The 17,821-nt window shown below is 47.8% G+C and overlaps 1 protein-coding gene across 1 annotated transcript in view; it reads left to right on the top strand.

Moving 5' to 3' along the window:
- Positions 1 to 17,821, top strand: part of LRRC6 (leucine rich repeat containing 6) — a 53,756-nt gene that overhangs the window by 8,773 nt on the left and 27,162 nt on the right. Inside the window, exons 3-5 of the mRNA XM_036264180.1 lie at positions 2,351 to 2,428; positions 6,358 to 6,530; positions 11,938 to 12,161. Of these exons, the coding sequence (XP_036120073.1) occupies positions 2,351 to 2,428; positions 6,358 to 6,530; positions 11,938 to 12,161 (475 nt within the window). The remainder of the gene's footprint in view (positions 1 to 2,350; positions 2,429 to 6,357; positions 6,531 to 11,937; positions 12,162 to 17,821) is intronic.

Here is a 17,821-nt window from a genome sequence, read left to right as displayed (position 1 = left end):
CTGGGAGAAGGCTTACATTTTTGCTTCCAAAGTATTCTGAAATTAAACACCCTTTTAAATGTTAATGATGGGATTTCTCGGTGCTACTCCACCCATAGGCACTCAGGCATTTATTTCGCTGGTGAAAGTATTTCTCTCAGATCCACACTTGCTCTTGTGCCCGAGGGTGGAAGTTTGCCTTTCCCGAGCTCTGCCCCTCACTGGAGATACAGATGGGCTTGGGGGGGGTGGGGGCTCCATTTAGCATTGGTCCAGGTGTGAGCTGGGGACCCAGACCTACTGACACAGAAGCTGGGGGAGGAGCTCCCAGAATCTGCATCTGTGCTGACTTTCCGATGAGCCTCAGGCCCGGGCCCAGAAGAGAGCTCAGAGCCGCTTGCAGGGCGGGGGGATGGGCTGGCCATGCAGGTGGCGACGACTTCCTCCAGGGGGGTCTGGGCCAGGATGCGGGACTCCCGTCCTGCCGCCCGGGAGGCTCCATGCATTTCACTTACGGGGCCTTCTTCCCCTGACCCCTTTGGCCTGTTGCTCTGGAGTGAATTTGGGACATCCTTTCTGAGCAAATCTTACCTTCATTTTTCTACCACATGACTCAAGTCTTTAGAGGGTTCTAATGCCAACAAACGTGGAGAAGGAAGAGGTATTTTATTGTGGGCTGGCAATTTTATCAACGTTGATTTCGGGTGTTATATTATTTTTTTTAAGATATGTTTTTAGAGAAAGAGAAACATTGATGAGAGAAACATGGCTCGGCGGCCTCCTGCACGCCCCCTACTGGGGATCAAGTTTGAAACCCCGGGCATGTGCCCCGACCAGGAATCGAACCAGGGCCTCTCAGGCCATAGGACGATGCTCAAGCCGCTGAGCCACACGGGCCCGGCAGGTGTTTCCGTTCAGGATGCCGAGGAGCCACTGTTGTCTCGCAGAGCCCTTGCCCCTCAGAGCCCTGTGTGTCTGCCGACTAGCAAGTGCTCCGATGTTGCGCGGAGTACCTTCACCAACCCCAGTGGGGCTGAAGATAATCCAACTGCTGAGGGGCACGTTAGGAATTTTTTCTAAAGTTCCCATTTTGAAAAATGAGTAAACTGAGGCTGAGACAGAAACTGTTATCCTTGACTCTCTGGGAACCTATGTGATGTTTTGCACATTTTAAAGGAAATGGGATGAGAAGAGTGACGGCTATACATCGGCATATATGATCTTCATGCCGTCCCTGGAAAACGGGCGGAGGAAGCGGCCCCGGAGGGGGGCTGCCAAACCCACACTTCTCAGCAGGGCTGTCACCTCTGTGCCCTCTGAGAAAGGACTGTTCTTTCAAGGTGTGGTGAGCAGTGATTCACCGCCAAGCTCTGGAGTCAGATCACCTGGCTCTAGTGCTTGACCTTGAAGAAGTGGATCAATTCTTTACACCTGGGTATTCTCACGTGTGAAAGGGAGAGAACGGTAGTTTTTACCTCGTAGGGTTACCGGGGGATTGAGGACATAATGTGTGCACGATGCTTAGGAAATGACCCGGCATGTAAAAGCACTCAGCGTTGTTAGCTGTGGTGTTCTTAGCTGTTTTTAGAAGGCCCCACCCTACGTTGATTTCTTGACTTACTTATGGTTGTTGCTTTGCCTAATAAGCCTTCATGTGCATGAAAAATGATGATCCTGCATCAGGGTGACTTGGGCTCCAAGTACAGGAAGACCCAACTCAGTGTGGCTTTACAGTAAGGAAATCTAGAGTCGCATCCAGTGACTAGTCTAGAGATGGGGCAGGCGCTGGCTCTTGGTTGGTTGATTCCTTCTCTCTCTCTACCAGCCACAGTGGGCTTCATCCTAGAGCTGGTCCCCTCCTGGCTGCAAGATGACTGTGAATATCGATAGGGGATGATAATACTTCCTTCTTTTGAAACATTCAGCAGGAAGAGAGAAAGGAAACCCCCAAGCCTGGAATATAGATCTTCCCCCTTTTGTCTGGTTGGCAGCCCTTGGCCTGCTTGCCTGCTCCCGCGTCACATGGTTGCCAGGAGACAGCCGTGGGCGGACTGACTTACGCCTGAGGTCCTGAGCTGTCACTAGCAAGGGGCATGGGACTGACGTGCACTGGCCCAGCTCGGTGAAGCCTAACCCCTGGAATGGGGCTGGGTAGGGACGTGGGCAGAGCTGGCTCCCGTTAGGAAGGGTGGAGGGAGAAATGGATGTCACGTAGCCAGCCAGCAATGTGTGGTGTACAGGCACAGATCTGAGAAACCCACGTGGCTTCGGTGGCCATAATGATTCTCGGATTCGCTTTAGTGTCTTCACAGCAGATTATGTTAAAATGTCTTTTATCTTGAAGGTCAACTACATTATTTGTGTATTTCAGAAAACGTTGGTAAACTCAAGAAACTTGAATATTTGAATTTAGCTTTAAACAACGTTGAAAAAATTGAAAATCTGGAAGGTAAGAATTTTGTTCTTGTTTTGCGAATTAAAACTGAGTTTTAAAATTTGATTTAAACAGTATTGCCTAAACAAAATATTCTCCCATTTTGTGGGTTCTCTTATCAACATTCTTGATGATGTCTTTCGGAGCACGATTATTCTTTTTAAATAATAGCTTTGCTGAGGTATAAGTGATGTTCAAAAACCTGCACATACATAACGCATACAGTTGGATGAGTTTGGACATATGTACACACTGGGGAAACCATCACCACAGTCAGAGGGAACAGGCCTACCGGTCACTTCAGTTTTCTCTGATGTCCCCTCACACTTCTTTTAAACATATTTGGGTTGCACTGGACTAAGCCTCCACGCCCTTTGACCTGCATTCCTTATGGAAACCTCCTTGTCCTGTTTGCCCTTCTGGAAGGTTCCGGGTTTACTCTGCAGGCATCTGTTCTGCGCTGTGAGTTTTCTAAGTGTGTGGTAACACCTGGTGTCTGTTCATAATCCCAAAATATTTGGTGGACTTGGTGGCCGGTGTGGGCTCTTCTGCAGCGATGAGGTTGGGTGTCCACGGGCAGCCCCTCGCCTGGCTGGCTGGGTGGCCGTGGGCTGTGGGAACAGGCAGGCATCCCTCAGAGGGCACTGGCCAAGGGCAGGGGCCGGGAGCAGCGGCGGGAAGGCCGCCCTGCCCACCCCACTCCCATCTGCCAAGGTCTGAAATCAGGCGGGTTTTACGCAGGTTGTGGTAGATTGTAGCCTATCTGCCTCCTAGTGCAGACATGGATAGTTCAGACTATGGAAGTTATGCTCATCATGCATTTACAATTTTCACCCTCAAAACCTAGAAAGCCGTCACCCCCAGAGCCCTCAAGCCCAGACCCGTGTGGGAGCTGAGCTGGTTCTCCGCTCGCCGGCGTTTTTCTGCGGTGGGAACAGCATCGCTCTCCCAGCCGCCACTCTGCACCCGCCGCTCAGCCACCCCGGGACCACGTCCCCATGTAAACAAAGGCCTGGAAACATCTACTCACGACCACGTTTGGTGTCGGTGAAACATCAGTCTAAGTTGGCAGAGGACTCGTTCAAACGCTCCCTCTCTCTCGTCCACGGCCTGCCATTTTTTTTTTTTTTAATCCTCACCCGAGGACATTTTTCCATTTTTTGTTCAGATAGAGTGGAAGGGAGAGAGAGGAAGAGAGAGAGAGAGAAACATTGATGTGAAGGGACACATCGAGTGGCCGCCACCCTCACGACCAACCAGGGTCGGGGACAAACTGCAACCGAGGTACGTGCCCTTAGCGGGAACCGAACCCGGGTCTCTCTGGACCGCAGGCCGACGCTCCAACCGCTGAGCCAAACCGGCCAGGGCCACGGCCTGCCATTTTTAAGCAAGTACCCGAAAGTACACGGAACATGCTCTTTTTTGCTGCACGTTTTGGCCGTCTACCACTAGAGGGCAGCATCGCCACTGTAGTCTTTTTGGGCTTTGGGAACCGTGGTCCATCGCAGGCCTGTCACCTGGATGCTTCTTCCCGCCGGGCTCCACCTTCCAGCTCTAACCAGGATGCCCTGGGCCCAGGGGCGTTTGAGGATGTGCACAGGGGGGTGGGCATCTTATCTGCTGGCAAATACGCACTTTTTGTTTAATTTTAAAGGTGAGAGAGGAGGAAGATGGATATATACACTCAGCCCACCTACTGAGTAAATCACAATGTAATTTTGAACATAAATTGGATATCTGTTTGGCAAAAGATGGCTTTTTTCTTTTTCCCTGTTGTGTAATCACTGGGATAGAATAAAGTACCTTATTTTTCCACCCCCACCCCCACCCCCACCGTAATCTGCAAGGAGAGGTGGGGTTCCCAACAGTGTGCGCTCTCCCCCTGGGGAGTCAGTGTTGTTGATTTCCATGACCTGCAGACCCCCGCGGGTCACTGAGCTGGGCCCCGGCAGAACAGGAGGCAGAGGGTGAGACCCAGTTGAAGGGGGTGGGGCTCCGAACTCGGAAGAGGAGGCTTCCTCAAGCGGGCCAGCTCCGCAGCAGTCTTCTTCGGGGTGGCAGATGTGGTTTGATTTCTGATGGGTCGGCTGAGTAGAAGGAAAATTAAGAATTTGCCGCTCTAACAACTATGATGAACATTTGGAGGGTCCTTCATCTACAACATTACAGCAAAATCCAAAAATACATGAATTTTTGAACTTGTTGGAGTCTTTCAAATGTCAGGCTGTTCTTATATGAAAGACAAAATTTGAAATGGCTTGAAATGGCTCCCAGAATCTGTCAGAGTCAACGAGGAAATACCCAGGAACCTGCATCTGAAGTTAGATTGCTCCAAATACATCTTCCACATTTCGCAGAATCCATCTAGCATGTGTGTAACGTAAAACAAACATGCAGACAGAGAGACATAAACTTAATAATATTTACATACACGTGTAATTTTGTATTCCTTCTTCATATAATGGCCGAGTCATTTTTATAACTTAATGGCTGAATTACCAAGGATATTGATGTGTTTTAAGTAATCCTTATTGTTTGGTGCTTGACGTGTTTTTAATTATGCTTGCTATTGTGAACAGAACAGCTTGGTACAAATTACCTATTTTCAGTTGATGTAGCCAAATGAAATTCTGGATCCAGGGAGAAAACATTTAAAAGCCTATTTTATGTATTGTCAAATTGAATGCTGAAAAGGATAATTGTTGCCTTATAGGCTTAACTATATATATATATATTTTTAATTTGTCTCTATTGTTGCTAGTTTAATAGAACTTGCAATTTTGTTGTCCTTTTTCATATATATGATTGTTTTTGAAGACGTGAAGTTAGGAATTTCCTTCACTGTATAGTGGAATCTAGACTACATAAAAGTGTTTATGTTCCTGTGCATTCTGGACATTCATCTTTTCCATGATTGATATGTTTACTGTAGTAACGCAATCCATAGTTTATTTATTGATTAACTTAAAATATGTTTTTATTGGTTTTTCAGAGAGAGAGGAGGGAGAGAGAAACATCGATGTGAGAGAGAGACATCTATTGGCTGCCTTCTGCACGCCCCCTACTGGGGATCGAGCCTGCAGCCCAGGGCCTGTGCCCTAAGAATCAAACCGGACCTCTCATCCATGGGACTGACGCTCAGTCCACTGAGCCACACTGTCCGGGAGCAATCCATAGTTTAAAAAGTCAGTGCGCTCTATACTTCTGTTGGAAAACAGCCGTCTTTATTTTGCCCTCAGACCCCTAATTCCTGCTCCGAGAGGTGACAGCTCTCAACTCCCCTTTGAGCTGTGTGTGTTTCCAGACAGTGTGCTCATGCCCTGCTTCACCTGCGGTTCCGATGTTCTCATTTTGGGCATCATCAGTCGACTTCCTGATGTTGCAGATCCAGACTTTGTTCTCTCTCACCACCCTCAAGGTTCCCTGTTCCCGTCTTACCCCCCTGCTTATATTTTTACATCACAAGCTGGGATATCATCATGAGATGTGGGCTCTGGGCCCATTGCGGTGGCTGGCGTTTTGAGGCAGCACTTTGTTGGGAGGAACTGCGGGCTCCCTGCTCACGGGACCGAGCACCCTCCCTTCCGGGGAGCACAAAGCCCAGGAAGCAGAGAGCGCTCACTGGCTGCTTCCAGCCCTGGCTGGTGTCTGCGGGAGCGCCGGCGGCGGGGGTGCACCTAAGTACCGCACACGCCTCATCTCCTGCTGTCTTCACAACGGCCGCCGAACCGGGTACAATACTGTTCTGATTCCACAGATGAAAGCGGAGGCTTGTGACTTTTCCAAGGTCACACAGCGAGGCTGTGACAGAGGTAGGGTCTGGTAAGCCGTGCCGTCAGTCAGCAGATTTAAACCGTGGCAGCTGTCACTTGGGTCACGTGCTCTCTATCGCACACATTTGTTACCAGTGTTATTCTTTCCCTTGTCTTCCTGTCTGTCCCCAGGGTGTGAGGAGCTGACCAAACTGGACCTGACTGTGAATTTCATCGGAGAGCTGAGCAGCGTTAAGACCCTGCGGGGCAACGTCCACCTGAGGGAGCTCTTTCTCATGGGGAACCCGTGTGCTGACTTCGAAGGCTACCGGCCGTTCGTGGTGGCAGCTCTCCCGCAGCTACAGGTGGGCTTGTGCCAGCCACGCAGAAGCCGCAGAGCTAACGGGAATGAGCGACTCCCGCAAGTCCCGCTCTCGTCCCCGCGCTGTCAGGACCGGCGTGGCTTCAGACAGGGAACAGGCCAGAAAATCAAAACCCAATTCCTTGACTTACTGAGCCTTTAAAGTGTTTTATTTATTTTTTATTTTTTGGTACGTGCCCCTAGTGGGGACCGAACCCGGGACTCTCTGGTCCGCAGGCCACTGCTCCAACCGCTGAGCCAAACTGGCCAGGGCTAAACTGGTTTTAACTACGTTCCTGAATCTTTGTGTACTTTTCTCCTTTGTCATTCAGAACGCACGGAACTTAACCATTCCTTATGAGTTCAAACCCTGTTACGAAGAGCATTCGTCATTACGAATCACTTAGGGTTTTTGAGGTGGCTACAGTTATATACATATACCTTTGTATTTCATAGTCATAAACTACTCTGTTTGTTTTTTTTAATCTTCACCCGAGGATACTTTTTTTCCTTTTATGTTCAGATAGAGTGGGAGGGGGAGAGAGAGAGAGAGACATAGACGTGAGAGAGACACATCGACTGGTTGATTCCCGCTTGACCCCGACCAGGGATGGGGACCGAACCACAACCAGGTACATGCCCTTGACCGGAATTGAACCTGCGACTCTTCGGTCCACAGTCCGGCACTCTGACCGCTGAGCCAAACCAGCCAGGGCTTATAGCTTTTATAAGTATTATTTTACTGTTGCTTTCTATTAGCTTGTTCTCTATGTTAGCGGTTCTCAAACTTGGGTGGGTATTGGAATACCAGGATGGCAGTGGCATTCGCTGGGCCCCACCCTCAGTTTCTGGTTCAGTGGGTCTGATGTGACACTCAAGACTTCGCCTCTCTGGCACTCAGGTGACGCTGACGCGGCTGGTCCAGGGACCGCATCTGAGAACCACTACTCTGTGTGTGCGTCTCCTACACTGTATCTCCCCTAGTCGGATACTCTTAGAATTAGGGAAAAAGCATATGGTTTCTAGAGAAATCATACATGTGAGCCTGTAAAAGAAGTAATGCTGACTTTTGCGGAGTCCCACGAGTTCCCGACCTGCACATGCCCGTTCTTCTGCACACGGAATGCAGGGTGAGCTGGCTCCCCGATACGCATGTTCGTCTGTGCGCAGAGGGCGTTTGTTTTTATTTTCTAGAAAAATTTTTTATTGATTTTTTAGAGAGAGAGGAAGGAAGAGGAAGAGAGAGAGAAACATCGATGTGAGCGTGAAACATCCGTCGACTGCCTCCTGCCGCCCCTGCGGGGGACGGACCCTGGAACCCGGGCGTGCGCCCTCCTGGAGTCGCACCAGCAACCTCTCAGCGCCGGGGTGGCCCCACCGGCTGAGCCACGCCAGCAGGGCAGGGCGTTTGTCTGCAGATTGCGGTGTTCTGTGTAGCTGAGATTTCTGGGTTAATGGGACACATTTCTTCTCATGTAAATTTCTTGGATTAAGAGAGTGAGTGACTCAGGTAATTGAATCCAGAGCGTCTGTTTAGAATAAATGATAAATGGGCTCAAACGTGATCCAGGCTGATCATCGCTGTACAGTGACCCCCTAGAAGGTGAACTGAGGAGAACCAGGACATCGCAGGGGTGGTGCTGGGCGCGTCGCCCTGGAAACGCGCGGCCGCCCCAGCCTTGCCGCATCCGTGCTGCGGTGTGTTCCTGCCATCAGACCGGCGCCCCAACCTAGGCCAGGATGACCCAGGTGCGGGGGGCGCGGCATCTCTGGTCCCCCGCAGCCCTGCAGGGAGCCAGTAGTGCAGGGAGTTGAGGAGGGCCCAGGGAGTCGGTGCTCCTTGTGTAAGCCCGCACGCCTGGCCCTGGGCTCCGGGGACTTGAGCCCCCCACGCACGCTGACACCATTCCCACGCTTCTCTGAGGGTGGGCTCGGGGCACGCCCTTCCCTCCAGAAAGCTGCTCCGGCTCGGCGGCTGCCTAGAGCGGCCGGCCTCTGGAAAACAGCATTCAGACACTTGTTTGCTCGTCTTTGAAAATAGGCTGATAAACGTTAGAATCTTAGCCATTTATTTCATTGAAAGCTGTGATCTACGTGAAAGGAATTGTGTTCACAGATGCATTCTTTTCCTAGGGCCGACGTAACAAAGCGCCACCAGCTGGGTGGCTTAAACACCAGACATCTATTTTTTTAAAACATCTTTTTATTGACTTTTTAGATAGAGAGAGAGAAGCATTGATGTGAGAGAGAACTATCGATCGGCTGCCTCCTGCACGCCCCCTACTGGGGATCGAGCCTGCAACCCGGGCACGTGCCCTGACTGGGAATCGAACCCGGACCTCCTAGTCCTCGGGACAATGCTCAGTCCACTGAGCCACACTGGCCAGGCCACACCAGAAATCTATTATCTCCTAGTCTGGAGGCTGGAAGGTGTCAGCAGGGTTGGTCCCCTCCGAGGGCTGTGAGGGGGAGTCTGTTCCATGCCTACTCCTGGCTTCTGGTGGTTGCGGGTAGTAGGTGGCGTTCCTTGGCTTGTAGAAGCGTCACTTCTGTCTCTGCCTTCATCTTCATGTGGCGTTCTTCTTATATCTGTCTTCACGTGTCATTCTTGTTATAGGGACACCAGTCATATTGGGTTAGGGGCCCACCCTACTAACTGCATCTGCAAAGACCCAATTTCCAAATAGGGTCACAGTCTGAGGTTCTGGGGTTAGGACTTCAACTATTCACAATTTAACTCATAACAATGAAGTAGTTATTTAGACAGACATATAGAGAGGTGTGGGCAGATTCAGCCCTTTCTATGTATCCTCTTCTGTGTGTCTGAGCCAGTCCAGGTGGTAAGTAGACACAGCAGCGTAGTGGGAGGTGCTTGGCAGCAGGCGGACCAGGGTTTGACTCATGTCTCCACTAGCTATGAATGGTAAACCTCATTTTTCTAATCTATAATGGGATACAGTTCTGCGAGTCTTTTGATAGATGTTAATTTCTCTTTCGTTTAGATATAGCATGTGTGCAATGATTATCAATAATCATAGACACTCTACCTCTGTATTTCAAGAATCCTAAAGAAAAACCAAAGAATAGTATAATGTACAACTTAAAACGTAACCTCTCAGTTCGTTAGGCCATCTACAGGTGTGATTTGGCTCGAAGGAAGCATGGGCCAGTTTCCTAGACTACCGAACAGAAGTCATCAAATAAACTGAGATCCAGTGAGAAGACCCCGGGACAGGGGCTGGCAGGCAGGTGGCACCGTCCCAAGTTGTCATCCGTTTTCAACATGAGCTCTTCTGCTTCCTGTCTGAGTGGTGATGGGGGCTCATTTTTCATAATCTTTTAGAAACAGGAGGTCTAGATTAAATCAATATTTAACCCAAAGTATAAGGAAAGATAGACACAATTACACACACACACACACACACACACACACACGCACATTTTTAAGTAAATCCTTAAATCCTTGTCGTCCAGATACAAGTGAGAGAATAGCACCTTGCTTTCCAGTGTTTATCAAAATTCCAATGGAAGAAATGATATGTATTCAGAATTTTCCAAATTGTTTAGCTTTTAACTCTAGCTTAAATTTGGTTACTTAAAATAAATAAATAAATAAAATAATATAGCCCTGGCCAGTTTGGCTCAGCGGTTAGAGCGTCAGCCTGCGGTCCGGAGAGACCCGGGTTCGGTTCCCGCTAAGGGCGCGTACCTCGGTTGCAGTTTGTCCCCGGCCCTGGTCGGTTGTGCGGGTGGCAGCCACTCGATGTGTCCCTTTCACATCAATGTTTCCCTCTCTCTTTCTGTTCCTCTCTCTCCCTCCCACTCTACCTGAACAAAGGATGGAAAAATGTCCTCGGATGAGGATAAAAAAATAGACTAAGTACTTGGGCCACAATCCCTCATCCCCTTAAAGGCTAGGCTTTAGTAAACTAGTTTTAGCATCATGGCCTCATCTTTCCCTGGAGGCTGCTGGAAGGAACACTTTGCGAAGCCTGTTACCGTGTGGACCACGTGCAGCACTCCCTAGACTGACACTGTGAAGCTCTACTTCAGAAACGTGTTTTAGAAATAAACATTAGGGGGAACCTGGAAACGAGTGTATTTTCCATGAAAGACAAGAAGAATCGTGTGACTGATCAAGTTTTCCTGTTTTGCTTTGGCTGCCAGGGAGCTCAGAGCCAAACCTGTAGTCCGCCTACAGCAGCCACACGAGTCCTGTGACCAAAAGTATACTCTAAATTAATTTTCTTCCCCAAATGTCAACATTATAATTTTGATTTACAATGTAACCGATCCTCATAATTTTTTAAATTGGTTTATCTTCAATATTTGTGTGCTTTGTCCTTTTGTGTTAGTTTCCTATCGCTGTGGTGATGAGTTACCACAAACAGAGTGGCTGAAAACAACACAGATGTATACTGTTACAGTTCTAGATGTCTGATGTCCTAGACTGAGGTGTTGGCAGGGCTGTGTTCTTTGGCCTGTGCAGGGGAAAGTTGTCTGTTTCAGCATCGGAAGGGTTCCTGTGTTTTTGAGATGGCAGGTCCTTTCTCCATCTTCAAAGCCAGCAGTGTAGCTTCAGCTCTCTCCCCAACTCGGACCCTGACACACTCACCTTCTTCTTTCACTTTAAGAACCCGTGTGATGGGCTCACCCAGATAATCTAGATAGTCTCCCCATCTTAAAATCCTTCTTTTAACCACGTCTGCAAGGTATCTTTTGCCATGTAAAGTAATATTTATGGGATCAGAACATGTCTGTTCTTGGATGGGGGGGGGGGGATTTTCTGCCTGCCACACCTTTCTAAGAACTGCCTCCCCCTTTTGTAGAATGAGGCTGGGGAATCCATAGCTATCTTTAAATCGGTAGCTTTGAAACTGCAAATTTTAGGTTGGTGTTTTATTGGAATATTTGGACTTGGAAAATCACTACAAAAATACCAATGTAAACAGTGGCCGTACAATTAATAGGACACTCTGTGTGTCTTGGAAGAGGTAGAACATGAGCTCATGTGCATTAGAGCTCAATTTTGTGTAATATACAAGGCCCTTCCTTGTAGAGAGCATTTGGGAAGGGTCACTGTTATACTAGAGCCATGGTTTGACTTGGGACATTGAAATCCTTGATATAGTGAGTAGTTATAGAAATAATGTATTTTGAGAGCTTGTCACTAATAATCGATTTTAACAGAAGACCAACTTCTTATTACCAGTGAAGACAATTTATAAACGGTATTGATTGTACGGAATCAACATTGACCTAGATCAAAGTTTCTGATGCTTCCCATCCCACCGCGGTGCATTATTTATTTCTAAATTTAAAACATTCCGGTCCAAGTCAGCGGTGGGGCTGATTGAAATTGTAGCGCTGGAATAATCGCTCTGTACAGTATCGGCTGTTTTTTATTCAAGTGCTTGGACGGGAAAGAAATAGAGCGCTCAGAAAGGATTCAGGCGCTGCAGAACCTCCCAGCGGTTGAACAACGAATCAGGGAGCAGGAGAGAGCTCACTGCCTCAAACGAGCCAGAGAGAAGCAGGAGGCTCAGCGGAAACTCCGAGAAGAGCTTGAAAACAAAGAAAAGGAAAACCGCCCAGGCTTCGAGGGACACTGGGACCCCGGCAGTGGTGCCACTCTGTAAGTAAATCCTTAGAGTTGAGTTTCGCATCGACTTTGGTTAAACGCAACCAACCATGTTCTTTCCGCAAGGTGTTTCCAGCATCACCTCGATTCCAGATGGTTAATTTGAAGAATATATCATTATGTGGATTGGGGGGGCAGGCTGTGAGGATCCCCTCATTTGTGACAATCCTGTGAGGCTTCCTTCTCTGAGGAAACAAAGCCTTTTCATTTGCATCGAAACCTATCCTCAGGCAGAACCGCCCTAAAATATGTACAGTAGAGGTCAATGAACAGGTGTGTACTTTGACTTGTAGAGTAGGAATGTTTTAGATAAGTGCAAATCACATTATTATAAATGGAATACTTTTGATTGCATCATAAAATGTTCTGTTTTGTGAATTATATAATGAATATATTTTCATGGGATTAATATGCCTTTAAATGGTCTTTTTAAAATATTTTTTTTCCCTTTATTGATTTCTTTAGAGAGGGGAAGGGAAAGGGAGAGATAGAAACATCGATGAGAGAGAACATCGATTGGCTGCCTCCTGCACGCCCCCCACTGGGGATGGGGCCCACAACCTGGGCATGTGCCCTGTGTGGGAATCGAACCGGGGACTTCTTAGTGCGTGGGTCGACGCTCAGTTGCTGAGCCACACCAGCTGGGCTAAATGGTCTTTTTTTGACAAACATGAATTATTTTATTCTTGTCCAAGTAAATCGTAACTATAGTCAGTTGATTTGATGCCATACCGTGAAAGCTTTAAATATTTTGATAACAGAACCTCTTAAACTTGAGAAAATAATAATTATAAAAATTTTAGACATACATAAATGTTAAAAAAAAATAGCTATAGTTGCATCATGCAGACTCAATAAATGTCAATAGTGTGCGTGTTTGCTTTGGATCTTTTTAAAAATAAGAAATAAAATATCACTGGTAGAGTGGAAACCCCTAAGTGCTCCTCCCTGTCCCCTTCCTCTCGTCGTCCGCCGTGGGGTCTGCCCCCTGCAGTCGGTACACCCCTCATGTAGGTTGCTCTCACATAGGTCGCTCCCACCCACATTTTCAATATGTTTACTATGTAATTACGCCTCCTTAAACAAGGGAAGTTTGGCGTGTTTTTTATTTTTGGCATGAATGATTGTCTTTCTACTACTTTGCTTTTCATCCAACATTATGTTTTTGAGATTTCTGCCTGTGAAGACACATGGAACTAGTTCATTCATTCTGACTGTGGAGTCACATCCCATTGGCTGAATAAATCACAGTGCAGCCCAGAGGTGATGCTGAAAATATCTAACAGCTAGTGATTCACTGGCCCTGACCAATCAGGGTGTGCACTGGTCCCCACAACCTGCGTGGCCCTCCCAGTGGCTGCCCGATGAGGGTCAGCCCCGGTGCAGCCCTACCGGGGATCGAACCCACAACCTGGGCATGTGCCCTGACCTGGAATCGAACCCACCACCTTTCAGTGCGCGGGACATCCGATATTCCAACAAGCTGAGCCACACCGGCCAGGGCTCCCTCCCACTTTCAGACAGTGTTGCCCATGTCTCCTCGTGCAGGTGTGGAGGGTTCTCCAGGCTGCTCAGCAGGTATGAGCATCTTTTCAGCTTGGTAGGCAGGAACATTCCAGGTGTTGCCCTGGCCAGTTTGGCTCAGCGGTTAGAGCGTCGGCCTGCGGTCCAGAGAGACCCGGGTTTGGTTCCCGCTAAGGGCATGTACCTCGGTTGCAGCTTGTCCCCGGCCCTGGTCGGTCGTGTGGGTGGCAGCCACTCGATGTGTCCCTTTCACATCGATGTTTCTCTTTCTCTTCCTCTCTCTCCCTCCCACTCTACCTGAACAAAAAATGGAAAAATGTCCTCGGGTGAGGATAAAAAAAAAAACAAAAACATTCCAGGTGTTTTCTCAGGTGTATTAATGTACATAGATGTAATCGTTGCCAGTGCTAGGTAATATGATATTTTAAAACACCGGCCAATCAAGTTGGTTGTTTCATGACACCTTATATTTAATTTGAATTTCTAGAATTACTAGTGAGTTGACTATCTTATGTTTACTGGCCATTTAGATTTCTTCTATTTTGGTTCTACTCAGGTCCCCTGCCTATTTTAAATAAGCTGTAAGGTATTTTTTTCCCTTATTGACTCACAGTGCTACATTCTGAATGCAGCTTCCTTGGTGGTTATATGCTTTGTAAATATCTTTTCCCAAGCCGTGACTTCTCCTTAGTCTTAACAAGTGCCTCTGCTTTATGGAATTCAAAAACGGTCATGCAGTGGAACTTCTTTTGTACTCTTCGGTCTGCTTTGTGAAGTTTCTCACTGCCCCAGGGTCCCAGCCGGCCACCTGGAGTCCACGGCTGACTGCAGCGTAGGACAGGGCACTGGACATTTCCTGTGTGGGGCTTTCGTCTCTGCGCCAGGTGCTGAGGTGCTGTCGGTCTCCCGCTGACCTGCACCAGCACCCTCCCGTCCACCCTCTGCTCAGGTACCGTGGGTCCACTGCGGCTCCCGAGATGGCTCCTTGGGAGCATTGGCACGTGGTCTCACTCCTAGCGCATTCGGCAAATCTTGATATTTGGTAAGAGGTTCTCATTTTTCAAAATTATCTTGGCTCTTCCTGGTTTTCTGCTCTTGTCTGAGAATCTTAGAATCTCCTATTCAAATCCCCCCAAATCTCCAGTGTAATTTTGATTGAAATCGCATTTAATTTATATGTTAATTAGGGGAAAGTTGATATCTCTATGACATCAGTTCTTTTCATGCCGAACTTGTTAGAGCAGCTGTCTCTATTTATTTAGACCTTCTTCTGAGTCCTTCAGCAAGGCTTTGTAATTCCTTGATAAAGGTCTCACACCATCTTTTATTAGATTTAGTTCTAAGTGTCTTGTAGAATGGCATTTTAAAAATAGACTTGTAATTGGTTCGTGCTGATGTATAAAGAGATGAATGATCTCTGTATACTGGTGTATTAAACAATCTTGCTGAACTTTTAAAAAAGATGCAGTTGTTTGCCCTGTTGGGTTTGGCTCAGCAGTTAGAGTGTCCTGGGTTCGATACCCGGTCAAGGGTGCGTACCTGGGTTGCAGGTTTGATCCCTGGCCCCTGAGGGGATTGTGCAGGAGGCAGCCAATCGATGTGTTTCTCTCACACCGATGTTTCTCTCTCTCCCTCTCTCTCCCTTCTACTCTATCTAAAGAGCAATGGAAAAATATCCTCGGGAGAGGATTAAAAAATAAATAGATGCAATAGTTAGTCTGTAGATTATCCTGTCTTTTCTAGGTAGAAAAACAGCAACTAAAATTTTTCTCTGGCGTTTCTACCTCTACGTTATATGTTCTTCCTTGTGCTCGCTGAGCCTCCGGAACGGGGCGGGCTCGCGGCCGTGGTGTCCACCTGCTCCGGACTGTAAGAAGAACGCTTCCAGTTCACCACTGCCTGTTGTGCCCGCGGGGGTTTGGGTAGAGCCCACGTAGTTCACGTCTACTGAGAGCTGGTGAAGAGCTCTTGTCATTGCGATTACTGGGATTTTATTAAATGTTTTTTCTGCATCTATTGAGATAATTGTGTTGAACCGTATTAATAGATTTTCCAATATAAGAACATCCCTGAACTTCTAGAATATGCTCACTTTGTCCAGGATGTATTTCGAATGCTCTGCTGCATCCGTTTTGCTAATATTTTAAATACTATTTAACCCACGTTCGCAAATGAGTTTATGCTGTACTAGCCCCTTTCGATCGCATTTTCCCTGGTGTTTTGCATCAAAGTTATAACAGACACATGAACTGCGTTGGGATCACTTTCCGTTCTTGGTTTACGAAAGTTTACAGAAGTTTACAGTGACCCCTCCGTGCGTTTCCGTAGCAGCGTGCAGCTGGGTTTCTCACAGGTGCCCACTTGCTTCCCTGCCCCCCCAAGACTGGCTGTCCCTCAGCCATCACCCCTTTCGGAACCCTGGGCACTCTGGAGGAGGCTCGTGCTGACATAAAGAGTCACTGGCATCACCGGGGAGGAGTAGGCGGCTATTCCGTCAAGAGGAAACCCCGTAGAGATGGGGGGGCTGCTCAAGGCGGGATGAGCATTTCATCTCTTGACTAGACAGAGCCTGCTTCTGACCTGGAGAGCGGGAAGGGCGGGCGTGGCCTGGACTAGCCTGGAGCAGAAGGGTCAGGACGAAGGGCGAGAGGGAAGCGCTCGCACTGGAGCATCGGCAGGAGCTGCACGAGCCACCTGGGAGGGTGCTGCCTGAGAGAGTGGGGTGGATTGTCGGTGGCAGGGCTCAGGGATCGTCACAAAGGACCAGCCAGGTAGGATGTGGGTCACGCTGGCCGGAAGCTGTTCCAGGAGGCTCTTGTCCCGTCTCCAAGAACCAACAGCCGTGCTCACAAGAGAAAGCCAGTGACCGGGTATCAGCCCGAGACAGACCAACAGCCCAGGTGTCGCAGCATCGTTCTCACAAGAAACGTTTGCCTCTTCTCCCCAGCCCTCCTCCTGGGCCTCAATTTCCGAAGTCAGGAGGAGACCGGAGAGGCCCAGCGAGGTGGGGTGCGTGTCCCTCTTCCCGGGCACAGCCCAGCCGTGAGCTGGGCAAGGGGAGAAGGATCTGGAGAGGGAGGGAAAAGGCTTCGATTTGGACGTAGTTTTGTTTAAACGGTAGACCTCTTAATACCTGGAAGTGAGTGAGCTGAGATGAGACTGCTCTTGAAGCGAGCATGGGGCGCTCACGAGTGGGAAGAGAGCCCCGAGACGGCGGATCCGGGGGAGGTGGTCGGAGGGCAGATTCTCTGTTCATTTCCTAATGAGCTCAAGTCTGTTTCACCAGCCAGCTACCTGCATCTACATGCATGTTGCCTTTGGAGAATTATGTTATTTAGCTGATATTTCTATAGTTCTTAAGTACAATTATTTTTATGTGTTTTAAATTATTTTTTTAGATTGTAAAAGGTAAAAATAAACCACTTAGTCACTTACTAGCAAAAACAAATTCTTTTAAATGAGATTGGAGCCAATTATTTCAGTTACAATTAGCTAGAATATTGTAGAATATTAGATCTCCTAAACAGGTTGTTTTCATACCATAAAGAACTATAGCTCTATAGCAAAGCACTTATTTTCAATAATTTGCATTATGTAGCTTATTAGACTGTCTAGTTGGACTTTGTAATAAATAAGGAATCTAAGCATAATTTTACTCTATGTTCTGTTTATACTATTTAAACTTCATGTGCTAGTATTTTTATCCCTTCAAAAAGCACCTTATTTAAAGGTCAATGAAATGATCCTTTGTGTCATCTCATTTCAGTCACAAAACAACAAAGTCGAACATTTAATGAGTATTTACTATTTGCCATACTTGGTGCTAAAGGCTTCCGGTGGATTTTTTCACTTAATGTTACTTGGCAACAGAGGATGTATTCAAGAGCGAAGGGGGGGGAGGGAGGCTGTTCCCTGTTTCCTGTTTGACGGGTCATTTCCTCTCCAACAGAATACAGTCGCCCAAAGGTAGTGGCGTTGTGGGTCTCGACTAGGGTTGCGTCTCTGGTGCCTGGCGCACAGAAGATGCTCAGTAAATATTTCTTGAATCAATGTTGATTATCTCACAAAATACCCATCTGATGCCATGTAGAGACATCATTCAATTTGCCACAAAACACGAGTAAACGGAG

This window comes from Molossus molossus, unplaced genomic scaffold (genome assembly GCF_014108415.1).
Source record: "Molossus molossus isolate mMolMol1 unplaced genomic scaffold, mMolMol1.p scaffold_m16_p_16, whole genome shotgun sequence".
Taxonomy (NCBI): domain Eukaryota; kingdom Metazoa; phylum Chordata; class Mammalia; order Chiroptera; family Molossidae; genus Molossus; species Molossus molossus.
The sequence above is the reverse complement of the archived record's forward strand: the minus strand, read 5'-3'. Positions and strand labels throughout refer to the sequence as shown.